The 13100-nt window shown below is 38.4% G+C and overlaps 1 protein-coding gene across 6 annotated transcripts in view; it reads right to left on the reverse strand.

The window, feature by feature from the left end:
- LOC135090196 (inositol polyphosphate-4-phosphatase type I A-like) overlaps positions 1 to 13100 on the reverse strand; it is a 171834-nt gene that overhangs the window by 8691 nt on the left and 150043 nt on the right. For 4 of the 6 annotated variants that reach the window (XM_063986645.1, XM_063986644.1, XM_063986649.1 and 1 more), the window contains 10 exons: positions 11157 to 11210; positions 9726 to 9880; positions 9241 to 9381; positions 8383 to 8547; positions 7486 to 7700; positions 6475 to 6641; positions 5469 to 5652; positions 4680 to 4872; positions 2119 to 3549; positions 1427 to 1551 (listed from right to left, as the gene is read on the reverse strand). In XM_063986645.1, the coding sequence (XP_063842715.1) occupies positions 1427 to 1551; positions 2119 to 3549; positions 4680 to 4872; positions 5469 to 5652; positions 6475 to 6641; positions 7486 to 7700; positions 8383 to 8547; positions 9241 to 9381; positions 9726 to 9880; positions 11157 to 11210 (2830 nt within the window). Of the gene's footprint in view, positions 1 to 1426; positions 1552 to 2118; positions 3550 to 4679; positions 4873 to 5468; positions 5653 to 6474; positions 6642 to 7485; positions 7701 to 8382; positions 8548 to 9240; positions 9382 to 9725; positions 9881 to 11156; positions 11211 to 12376; positions 12478 to 13100 lie in introns of all 6 variants that reach the window. The other 2 variants (XM_063986650.1, XM_063986647.1) reach the window with 2 other exon arrangements.

Raw genomic sequence — 13100 nt, forward strand, 5'->3', positions numbered from 1 at the left:
TATAAAATGGATGACTGACTTTTTGATGAATAGAGATGAGGACGGTAATCAGAGGCAATAAGTCGACATGGAGAGCAGTAGTAAGCAGAGTTCCGTAAGGGTCAGTACTAGCATCAATTATGTTTGCAATATATGTAAACGACGTGACGGAAGGAGTGACAAGGTACATGAGTCTCTTTGCTGATGATGCTAAAATGATGAGAAAAGTAACAAATGAAGAAGAGTGCAAAGCTCTTAATCAAGACTTAATTATTAAGATAAATGAATGGTCATTGAGGTGGAACATGGAGTTTAATGCCAAGAAATGTAGTGTGGTGGAGTTTGGAAAGAGTAGGAGAAGAACAGAAGGCAACTACTATTTGGGAAATGAGAAAATTACTATAAGAACAGAAGAAAAGATCTGGGAGTAACCATTTCTAATTGTCGTATGCACCATTAGTGTGGTCACCAAGTCTGAAGAAGGATATCAGAAAATTAGAAAGAATTCAGAGAGCTGCAACTAAAATCCCTACAAGCTTAAGAGGGTATAACTGTGAAGAGAGTTAAAGAGATTCTAGCTTGACTACACTGGAAAACAAGGAGGGAAGGAGGTGATTTGGAAGCACTATATAGAATATTGGGAGGGATGGAGAAGTTAGACAGGGATGATCTTGTGATACCAGATATGAGAGGTACCAGAGGGCATGGAAAGAAATTAAAAAGGAGTGTTTGTAGAAGAGACATCAAGAAACATAGTTTTCCCCACAGGAGCATAGCAATGTGAAATCAACTTATTGATGAGAATGTGTGTGCCAAGACAGTCCATAAATTTAAAGAAAATTTGGATAAAAATCGATATGGAGATGGGACAGCATGAGCTTAGTGTGGCTCTCATCCTGTATCTCACAACTAGGTAAATACACATGGAAAATTCAACAAATAAATAATAAAATGAAATAAAATAAATAAATAAATAAATTAATTAATTAAAAAAATAAAAATAAACAGTTTGCTTAATTGCTGCTCTCATGAAAATTCTATAGAAAGGTTTCACATGGATTGAGTAGTTTATTGTTACTTGTTTATATTTATCTTACATGTCATTGGCAATTTTTTTGCTGTTCTTGTCAATTTTTCATGTTGGTTATTATTACTCAACTCTGTATATAAAGTACATCCAGCACCTACTTTTATGCTTTCAGAAGGCAACTGTATCACAGACAACAACACAAATGTCAATGACTCAGTACTTTCCTAGATTCAAGCATAGTGCAAAATTAAGTAAATCACTAAAACTTTCCATATAAAGTACATATAAACATAGCATACAAAAAAACACAAATCCAAAAATCAAAATGAGTAAGCAGAACTGTACATTTTAAATCTTAACCTGCCCTGGATTAAGAAGACACACAAGTCCAGTAGTTCAGGATGAAGGTACACTCACCCGTGACAGGAGACGAGGCACTCAAACTCTGCCAGAGGTCCAAGATGGGCCAGGACAGTCACAAAGAGTGGGTCAGCCTTCCTGCACCACAGCCGGGTCATGAGGCCGGTCACAAGGGTGGTCAGCTGAGAATGAGAGAGATAAATTAAGTCTTTTCTCACAAGGAAAGTCAGCTGAGGCTGAGAAAAAGAGCGAGACACATTAAGAGAGTTAGTTGAGGAAGGAATTAAGGTCTATTTACATAAATTAAGGTCTATTCTCATAAGGGAGGTTAACTGAGGATGGAGATGCAATAAACTTTCTTCATTACCAGTAAACATGTAGGGAGGCAAAAAATATAAATAATTGCAAAATTTTCACACTCTAGTGATGGGCATTTCTAAACTAAATCTGATGCAATTTAATAACCTAATATTCTTTGTGTCTCCTACTCTGCATAATAATATCAGCAAGGTTAGGGGGTTATCAAGTGGTGTTACATTCATTTCATAAATGGCCCTTACTATCTAGATTGTTAAGTTATTCAAATATCTTTACAATAATTATATATCTCCTACTCAGCACAATAATATCAACAAGGTCACATTATCACATGGTGTTAGATTCAGTTTTATGAATGCCTCTCATTAACTAGAGCTTCAGGTGATTTAAATATTCTTACAATTAGAATAAGCGTGTTGCATTTCACTCACCGCCTGGGAGAAACAAATGTCCCTCCTGTACTTGATGTTGTGAGCTGCCTGTGCTGCATCTGGTGTCTGTTGGAGCCTGAACACACTGTGGACGAGGCGAGCAGTGCGCATCAGGCCGTCCATTGCCTGCCGTAATTTCTTCATGCTTGGCCTCACCTCCGCCACCCAGTCCACTTCCTCGGGGGTACTTTTACCTTTTGCTTTGTGTGATGGAGTGATTTCTGCAGGTTCTTTGTCCTTGTTTTCATCTTTGTAACCTGTTGAATTTTGGTTTTTGTTTGTCTCCTCACCATTGCATTCTGTATTTCTATTGGTATTTGAGTTTCTCCTCTGAGTTGTCCCAGATTCCTTCTCATTCACAGTTCCACTTTCCGAGCACTGTATTCCATCATCGCTTGATGTTTGATTGGATTTCACGTCCCCATCCAGGCTTGGCCCAAGATCTTCTATGCTCTGCTCCATGATGGACTCTAACTTACTAGATTTGATTACCCCAGAGTCAGTTCCATAACGCACATCACTGTTTACCGTGTGTTCCTCCCGCTCCCCACGCTTCACCTCAGTCTTGTCCAGTGGAAGGAGTTCCTCTCTCCTCTCATCATCCACAGACAGACCACCATCACTTATACAATCTGTTCTTTCAACCTCACTTGTCACTCGCTCCAGACCAATGCCACTGTCCTCCTCACACGGAGACACATCGGGGGTGGCAGAGCAGGAGGACCTTTGACTCTCGTTGGTCCTCGCCACACCAAGACTAGATGACATGGACTTACCTGAGGCATGGCTTGAGTCGGACCCAACTGAAGTGGATATCATGGCCTGAGTTTGAGCGGCAAGACTCGGCGTGATGTTCTGCGCCTCCGTGACGCAAACCTGGCTATGCGCTGTGTCAGTTTGCTCACCAGTACTATTCACTACATTGTTGTTTAGTCCCGTGTCCTTCCCATTGCCGTCTTTGCCTTGTAGTTCGTTCTGTAACTCTCCACTTGCACTCTCACTCATTCCTTTCTCCTTGGATTCATTCATTCGGTTACAGAAGGTTTTTATCTTACTAGAGAGGCACATGATACTCGCCTGAACATTCAGCTGAATAAGATCCCATGGCTCAGGCTCGTCAGTTGGTCTGTATATGCTATTCTCCTGTGCATCCATAATATCAATATCTTTAATAATGCTACTAGTTCTTTCTGCCTCACCCTGTCTGTGTTCAGGATTCCCACACACTGGAATGTTTGGTGCATCAGGACTCATCAACTCAAGGTCTAAGGCAGTTTCTGGGCTCAAGTAACCTGATATATTGTAGTTGGAGTAAGTTCGGGTAGCCAGTGTCAGGATGCGTGACGGGTTCTGTGGCACTCTGATCTGGTCCAGGAACTCAAATGCCTCCTCCACCAGTGATGGCTCAATGACGTTCAGCAAGGAGCGCGTCTGAAAGGAGAGTCAAGAAATATGTATGTGGAGTGTTGATCTACCACATGTGCTTCTATTATGAAATAACTTCTGATCCCTGTTGTGTGAAGCAGTGGTGTTGGTTGCTAGTGTGGGGATGAATGGAAGTAGGAAGTGATGGATGGAAATGACATGAATATATATATATATATATATATATATATATATATATATATATATATATATATATATATATATATATATATATATATATATATATATATATATATATATATATATATATGATGATAATAAATAAATAAAAACGAGTTGAAGACTTTAAAAGAACTTACAAGGAGAATATTTATAAGTCAAAATTAACAATAAATTCTATCATTATTTGTATCTTGTGACATTAAATTTTCTTATATTTTTTTCAGGTAAATATTGTTTAGGAAAATTCACAAATGATAATTCTTCACTCACAAATCTAAACAAAGGACAAAATTACTTGATTCATACTGCAAAATATTAATACACTGAAGATTCACAAATAATAAAGCACCACTGGATAAATGAGATACACAGTAAATCAATAATTTTATCTATGTATCTATCCATATACCAGGCCAGTAATCACAGACAGAGTGACCCAGACAAAGCATCTCACACACACACACACACGCACACACACCAGTCTTGTGTACTACTATACTGCACCCCAGAAGCTCAGGCATAACACAGCTGGCCACACACATCCATAGCAAAGCAAAACACTAGTAACAGATTAATGAAGAATATACAGTCTTTGGTTTATGATGGTCTTGACTTCTGCCATTTCATGATTACAATGATGGTAGTGCTTGACTCTGTACATTTCCTATGGCTGATTTTTTTTTTTCTTTTCTTTTTTTTTGGGGGGGTTACTGATTCATTTAATTTTTTTACTTACTGTATGTCCTCCATGTATTTTCATAGATACAGTAATTATGTTTTTATGTCCTAGATTATGACTTTGCAGTACTACAGCATTAGCACCGGCAAGTGACACACTGTAGGTGCTTACTTAGGCTGGTTCCGACCTATGCTGAAAATTAGTGTACAACATGGCATCGGAACAAAACTCCACTGTAACTTGAGTACCCCTTGAAAAGGCATGTACTCCTCACCTTCTCCTGCAGCTTGGTGAGGAGGGTAGTGAGAGTCTCCACTTCTCCCTGCCGCAGCGTCACCAGCAGGGAGCGCAGCAGAGTCACCACCTCCTGCCTCAGCCGCTTGATGCCCTCCACCGCTGCCTCACTCGCCCACGCCTTATCCCCTCCCCCAGGCGTCCTGCGGGAGCTCTTGGCCTTCTGCAGCATGCTGGGAGAAGGCACAAGGCATGAGTAAACATTTCTTCTTTAAAGTATTCAATTTTGAGTTAGAGCTATATTCTGAAGCACTTCCTGCCGCACCCACACTACTTTCAAAAGCACCTAGTTGAAGTTACACAGATTTTTAAGGCTGTTTCTATGGTTCTAGTGGCACAATTAAGCTTTTTACATTATTGACAGGAAAAACATTCTTGAGAACCCATCTGATCATTTCTGTGACCTTTGAAAGTAGTTGTGGTGAGAGGGAACAGTGTTTCTAAATATAGGTCGTAGTTGTTCACGTGATGGGAGATAAAAGAATAAGCCTGATTTAGTTATGTAATAAAAGATGAAAAGTTAATATTATTTAGTTGATTGAGAATAAGAGAGAGATGGAAAAAGTTCATATTAAAAAGTTGACAGAGTAATAAAAGATAAAATGTCTATTAAAGTTAGTTGAATGAGTAGAGAAAAGTTAATCTGTGTTAATTGATTAGGTAATGATATAAAAAGAGATCAGTTACTTTATCAAACACAAAAAATAAAGTCAATTTCAATTAGTTGATGTGTTACTGAGACGTGAAGAGTGTCCAGAGAGCAACTTACTTAATGAGTCCTCCCTTCTTGTAGCCTTGTGAGAATGCTGTGAAGATCCCACATGTAATAATATCATAGAAGCCAGACCGGCGGAGAGATTCATTCTGTGCCCAGAGTCTCTGCAGGTGAAGGTTGGTGGGGGACATTTCCAGGGATGTCTCACCTTTGTCTGTACTCTTCTTGAAACTTGAACCTGAAAATAACATAAGGATATATATATATATATATATATATATATATATATATATATATATATATATATATATATATATATATATATATATATATATATATATATATATATACCAAGGCTGTCTCTCCCCAAAAAGACAAGGCACACAACTTTCACATTCACACTCATTCACAACACTCTCCTAGCCCATTGACCCCTGATGGAGAAGGGAAAGAAGAAAAATTTATAAGTAGTTTTGTGAGAATCTGATAACAGGATATGAATAAATGATAGATACTTTGACAGACAGACAGAAAGCTAGATAGATAGATGAAAACACGCACATATATACATAAATACATAGAAAGGTAAATCTGATTATGAGAAGAACCTGATAAAGAAAATGTCATATGAGTCATGACCATGACTAATTTTAGTAACCATGAATGGTTATGAAAATGTCTCTTCAAGCCATTCCCACTTCATTTAGTGACTATTTTTTAAAAGGAATTTAGCATTTATATTGGCAACAGTAAAAAAAAAAAAAAGTGAGAATTGACTAGTTAAAAAAAGAACTTAAAAGAACTGAGCATTTACAATAATAACAAAAATAATAAACAATAAGACAGAGAGAACTGACTGTTTCTTAGGAGGAATCTAACACTTACAATAGCAACAGAGAGAGAGAGAGAGAGAGAGAGAGAGAGAGAGAGAGAGAGAGAGAGAGAGAGAGAGAGAGAGAGAGAGAGAGAGAGAGAGAGAGAGAGAGAGAGAGAGAGAGAGAGAGAGAGAGAGAGAGAGAGAGAGAGAGAGAGAGAGAGAGAGAGAGTCTCCACACACTACCGGAATGCGCCGCCACATCCAGGGTGTCAAGTGCCATGTTGTAGATGTTGATGAGTGTGACGTGCTGGTTGAGGAGAGCCATCTGCCGGGTGTGCCACTGGTCTGAGAGGTCCCCGAGTGATGACAGCTCCTCCTGCCACCGCCGCTCCTCAGACATCCACAGCCGCCTGGAAGTTACATTTGATTCTGTGAGCCTTAAGAGATGAACCAACAGCTCCAATTTTGCATGATCCTTTTGGCCCTATTCCTGTATGGATGGGCATCTAAGTGGGCCATTCTTTTTTAATAAATTTTTGTAGCTCTTGATTGCTGTCCATCTTACTAAAAAAAATAATCACGTGGATCATCAGGCACTAAGGATGTTAGAGTTTTATACAAATATATATACATACATACAAAGACTGCTTTGACTATGAGAGAAACCTAAGAACAAAATAGTCATAGGAATTAGCAGAATAATGACTGGTTATAACAATATTAGAAAATAAGAAAATAAGGGAAGCTGCAAGAAGCCATCAGACCTTCATGTGGCAGTCCCTGTAAGAAACGTACCTACCTATTTCCACCTATCATTCTCATCCATAAATTTGTGTAGTTGTCTTTTGAAGTTCCTTATTGACTCATCACTCACAACCCAATTACTGAGTCTATTCCATTCATCTGCCATTCTAGTTGGGGACCAGTTCCTTCCTATCTCTTTTCTAAATCTAACTTTCTCACGCTTGAATCTATTATTTCTTGCCCTTTCAAACAATAAGCTAACAACTGACCAAGTGCAACTGAAGATGTTAGAAATTTATACAATCATACAATCATACAATTATATATACATAGAAAGATAGATTTGATTATGACAGAAACCTGAGAAGAAAGTGGTCATAGAAGTCAGCAGAATAAAATGTGGTTATGAAGATATACTTTTATGACCACATCAAGTCTGGATAACAAGGATTTAAGCTGAAACTGCTACCAATTAGTGCTCAAAGAAACATGCATGCACTGACAACTTACAATAGCTGCTGAGGGAACAAGAAGCAGTATCTGCTCTCGGCCATGACCTCCAGCACAGCGATGTCCCCACCCAAGCCAGAATGGAACCTGAAGGTGGCCATGGTGGGATTGTCAAAAAGCAGACTGAGGTGACCCTGGGTGGGGTGGCGAGTCTTGGAGCTGAGGCGCGGTGGCAGAGACTGAGTGCGGCGGTGACAGGCTACAGGGGGAGGGGCCTGGGGGTGAAGGGAAAGTTTATTAGTTTATCATAGATGTAAATATTTTTTTTTGGGGTGCTATTAATGCTGGACAAAATTCCCTATATCTTGATTATGTGTATATTTCATATTCAAATTTAAATTCAAGTGCTTTAATTGTATAAAAAGTAAAGTAGTACCTTAAAGTAGACTTATAATAAAATAGAAATTCAAAATTAAATAGTAAGAGGTAGAAAATAAATAAAATGCTGTCACTTCAAATAATAAAGTAAATAAAAAAGAATCAACACATTAACTATGCCAAGGTATTAAAAAAGACTCTTCAAGGATACAACTAAGATTAGATGCAAAATGGATGTCTGTGGCTAATGAGAGATGAAGGTATGACAGGAAGCAACAGTGAATGACAAGAAATGAAGCAAGGGAAGGATGAGTGTCAGAGAAGAGATAATTTATAACTACAAAAAATGGAAGACTCACAAGCCATCCAAACCTACAAGGGAAAATAAAAAAAAGTGAAAGGAAATGATGATGGTCATTAGAAAAACTTTACTTACAAATAGAAGTAAAAAACTGCACAGGATGCAAGAAATTTTATGGTCACTGCTATAAATAAGAGCTACATATCAAGGACTGCATGTTATAGGCCAGCTGGTTTCTTGCAGCTTCCTTGCCATGTTCACTCAGCTTGGTGACTCACAGGCTGGTGGTGTGGCGTGGCGTTGCTTGGAGTGTGGGAGGAAGCATCCACAGACTCTGCCTCAAGTGTCCACGCACTGATGGTGATGAAGCCAACATTCCTGCCGGCTGGTGACAGCAGACTCAGGCGGGAGCGGCCAGTCTCGTGCAGACCCCCGAGACTTATCTGCCATGGGGAACACAGGCCATAAGAGTAAAGGAGAATGTGAAAACAGAATATGTAATCAATACAAATATCATGCTTATGAGAATATGAAAGTAAAATGTTATACAAAGTAATGAATACAAACATTATCCTCGTGAAAATATGAAAATAAAATAGCATGTAAAGTAATCAATACAAACGTTATGCTTCATGTCAATACTCATTGAAATAATCACCATAAACCTTTCATTCAACAGTTTTCTTATCACCTACAGAAGAAAAACAGTCCACATGCACACATGATGGTACAAGAATAATAAATTTTGTAAGGTAATTATTGTAAACACTAAGCTTTAAATCATTACTAAATAAAACATCACCAGGAGTTTATCCTGTAAATCAAACATTTTCACTGCACCAAGTAAACAGTAAATCTAACCTAACATTCTCACTGACCCATGTAAACAAGTAAACAGTAAATCTAACCTAACATTATCACTGGCCCATGTACACAAGTAAACAGTAAATATAACTTATTCTCACTATAACAAGTAAACAATAAACCTAACATTCTCACTGGCCAATGTACACAAATAACAGTAAACTTAACACTCCCACAGTAAATCTAACCTAACATTCTCACTGGCCCATGTAAGCAAGTACACAACAGATCTAACACTCTCAGCACCAAGGAAGCACACTCAGCACACTTGCCGTGGCCTGGCCGAGCTGTGTGGTGGTGTTGGTGACTCGCTCCCGCACATCATACACCACAAGCCGCACCTGAGTCTGGGAGTCCAGCCCATCACTCTTCCGGAAACTCACCGTCGACAGGAAGTTGGGATTGCTAGTTGTCTGTAGAGAATAATGTTTGTTAGATACTGAGGTGATGCAAGGAAATCATAGGATATCTGCTTTTTTTGGGGGGGAGGTCAAGTTATGATAATGCTTTATGCAATGAGTCATTATTAAGAAGCTACTCATGTTGGTATCCCTGTGTGTGTTTGGTACAGCTGCACCTGCATGAATCAAGTGAGCAGCACTCTTAAGTTAAGCAATAGGACTTGAGAAGAGCCTTAGTCAAACACAATTACTAACCCTGCCAAGACTACCAGGTTGTTTAGTATGAAACTCATCACTGTAATGATAATTTTGTTAGTGTGTGCACATAAGAGTAAAACAACCAGGCCAGGACTCACCTCGATGACCTCAGTCTGGGCATAGTGCAGCCAGGCAGTCTGTGGAGGGTTGAGGACCTGCACACTCACACGAGGGTTGGGGGGCCGCCCATCACCGTCACATCGCAGGTTGTCACAGGAAATGCACATCTCCAGAAAGGGCGGCTCGTTGACATCTGCCCAGGACATGAAAACACTGACCTGATGCATGATGGTGTGAGGCTGTTCAATGATGGTGAAATGAGATGTCTTTAACTTGCTACGCTGTACTGCTAAGAATGTACTGGTTAAGACTAAAGGTAAAAGTAGAAAAATCAATAAAAACCACTGTACTGCTGGGATCATACACGTTAAAACTGAAGGTAAAGCAGAAAAATCAATAAAAATCACTGTACTACTTTGAACATACTGGTTAAAAATAAATGAAAAATATAAAAAAATCAATACAAATCAAAGTCAAAAGCAGTAATGGGACTATTGTTCAGCACAGCTGTTTCTTTTTTTTATCCTGTTCCCTTGGCTTGGGTTGATTTGTCTGGGTGATGTGGCTGAGTTGTCTTGGATCTTGATAGATACCTGATGCTTGCTCTCTCTCTCTCTCTCTCTCTCTCTCTCTCTCTCTCTCTCTCTCTCTCTCTCTCTCTCTCTCTCTCTCTCTCTTAATCCTCTTTTCTTCCACTTATGCATTCCTTTTCCCCATCCCAAAAGAATTTCAGACTCTCTCTCTCTCTCTCTCTTTGGTACTTTATTTTCTGAAGGCATAAATTTGAATTGCAAATGAATGCTGCATATACACTACAGTTTGTGCAGCTACCAGGGTCACAATGACATCATCAGTTCCTCATCTTAATTGCTATTCATCAGGTACCAGTCAAAAAACCCAAACCAGCGCTGCCACCCCGCACATACCCAGGAGGCAGGTGAAGGCAGGACTGAAGCCAACAGTACAACACTAAATCAAATGAAGCACAAGAAATAGTCAACACTAAAACTTCCATGATGCATTGAGAGAGAGAGAGAGAGAGAGAGAGAGAGAGAGAGAGAGAGAGAGAGAGAGAGAGAGAGAGAGAGAGAGAGAGAGAGAGAGAGAGAGAGAGAGAGAGAGAGAGAGAGAGAGAGAGAGAGAGAGAGAGAGAGTAATATAAAAGGTTCATAGATGACTGAGAGATCCAACATTTAAAACATTTAGAAGACAAAATATACATTATATACAGTTTTCCAGGTATAAACAGAAGACATGCAGTAATAACAGCAACAAATACTTGAAGAAAGACCATGCTTTTAGAAGTACAAGAATGGAAACAAGGAAGAGGAGGTAAGGGAGAGGAGGCAAGGGAGAGGAGGCAATGGGGTGGAGGCAAGGGGGCAGAGGCAAGGGAGAGGAGGTAAGGGGGAGAAGGCAAGGGGGAGGAGGCAAGGGAGGGGAAGGCAAGGTTGACGGGGGTAACTAACCTACAGGAGGGCGGGGCACACCTGTCTGGGAGCACTCACTACGCGGGGCAAACTCTGTGGGTCAATGTCCTCTTTAAGAACCAGCACACTGCACTGTTAGTCAAGGCCACCCATGTTACTGTGCTCCCTCTACATGTTGCCAGTACACTAGGGAAGGGCAGTGGCAGGTCACACCACCACCAAGATTAGTAAAAACCAGTGTAAGAAAATTTCATGGTAGTTTTTGATTTTCAAAAGGAATAAGTATAGCCACTTTTTTTTTCTTTTTGTAATAGTCCACAAATAAAAAAAAATAATGGATTAAAAAAAGATAAATCCATTCAAATACTGTACCACTGATATCAGAAAAATTTTACAATATTTTTTTTTTTAGTTTTAAAAAGGAATATGTATAACCATTACTTTCCCTTTTTTATGTATCAGGGAAATCACCCATGGGGTAAAAAAAAAAAAAAAAAAAACTCAAAGAACCTAACCACCAATATAAGACAAATTTCATGATAGTTTGAGATTTTTTATAGTGATTATTTAAAGCCTTTGTAAGTATGTATGTTCTGAAACTCCTATCCACATTACTAATGACTCATACAAGGAGAATTTCCTGGAAGCTTTTGAGTGTTACAAGGAATGTGTTAAACCAGTGTATTTATTATGAAACTCCTACATGTGAATATCAACCACCAGGTGACAGAGAATTACATGATTACCAGTATTTGAGTTTCACTAGGACTGTTCACTGTTCCCTGCTAACTCCCATGTTCTGAAACTCTTCCTAATTATCTACAACAGAAATATAAGTTAACAAAAGTATAGCAACACTTCATACAATACTTCAGGTAAGTTGTGCATTAGAAAACTGACTTATATGGATTTAATCTTCATGAAGTGTTGCATCTATGTACAGTGAGCAAAACCAGAGAGGCAGCACAGTTTTCCAGTCTAATAATAATGAAGCCAATGTAACATGATTTATGAGTATAACATCACCCTCTTGAACATCAGGAAGCCCTTCCCGTGCAGTTAATTGACAAAGACTTATCCTCCAATTTTGCATGAACTTTTTTACCTTTCTTTACGGACTGGCACCTCAATGGGCTTATTAAAATATTTTTTTCATTTTTTTGTTGCTCTAGGCCAGTGCCCTTCCTACATAAAAAATAAAGAAAAGTTATGTCACCCATTTTGAATTCATTTTCCTTTAGTGCTAGAAAATTCTATACCAATTTCTGGAGAGTCTTGAGGAGCTGCACTGCCTGTGAGGTGACCTATGAAGCAGGATCTCATTCCATGCAAGGCACACGACCAACTCACGGCCAAAGTACTGAGTGCAAGAAAAGTTCATGTTTCCATTCATGATAATCATTGCCATAAAACACAATAATTACACTTAAACAAATTTCAAATAAAAGTGGATCAGAATCTATACAAGAAACTAAACACTGAAGTAGAAATATGTATATCTATTACTGTTACTCATAAATGCTAATAAAGTACATTACAATAACTAAAGTGCAGACATGCATTAAAAGGAGTGTGTGACCAACAAACATTATTATTGGGAAAAAACACAATCTAATGATTATTTAAACTTTCTGAACTGAATCTTATATGAATCATAACTTGTTCATTATTGTTATTTCTATATTTCACAATTTTTTTACATGTCAAGAAAGCCAGCAAAAAAAAAAAAATAAATAAATACAAAATAAAATAAAATAAAATAAAATAAAATAAAACAAAATAAAATAAAAAATAAAAATAAAAACAGATAAATACTTACAAACATCAGAGAAAGTCACAAAAGTTGGCCAATATAGTTCTAGAGTTATCATAGGAATTTTTCTCTACTGACTATGCAGAAACCTTGTTAAACTATCACTAGAAGCATAAAAACACACCTGAAAACCCCAGCATGTATTTTCAATTAAACACTGTTAGAAGCTG

Source organism: Scylla paramamosain, chromosome 34 (assembly GCF_035594125.1).
Source record: "Scylla paramamosain isolate STU-SP2022 chromosome 34, ASM3559412v1, whole genome shotgun sequence".
NCBI classification, from domain to species: domain Eukaryota; kingdom Metazoa; phylum Arthropoda; class Malacostraca; order Decapoda; family Portunidae; genus Scylla; species Scylla paramamosain.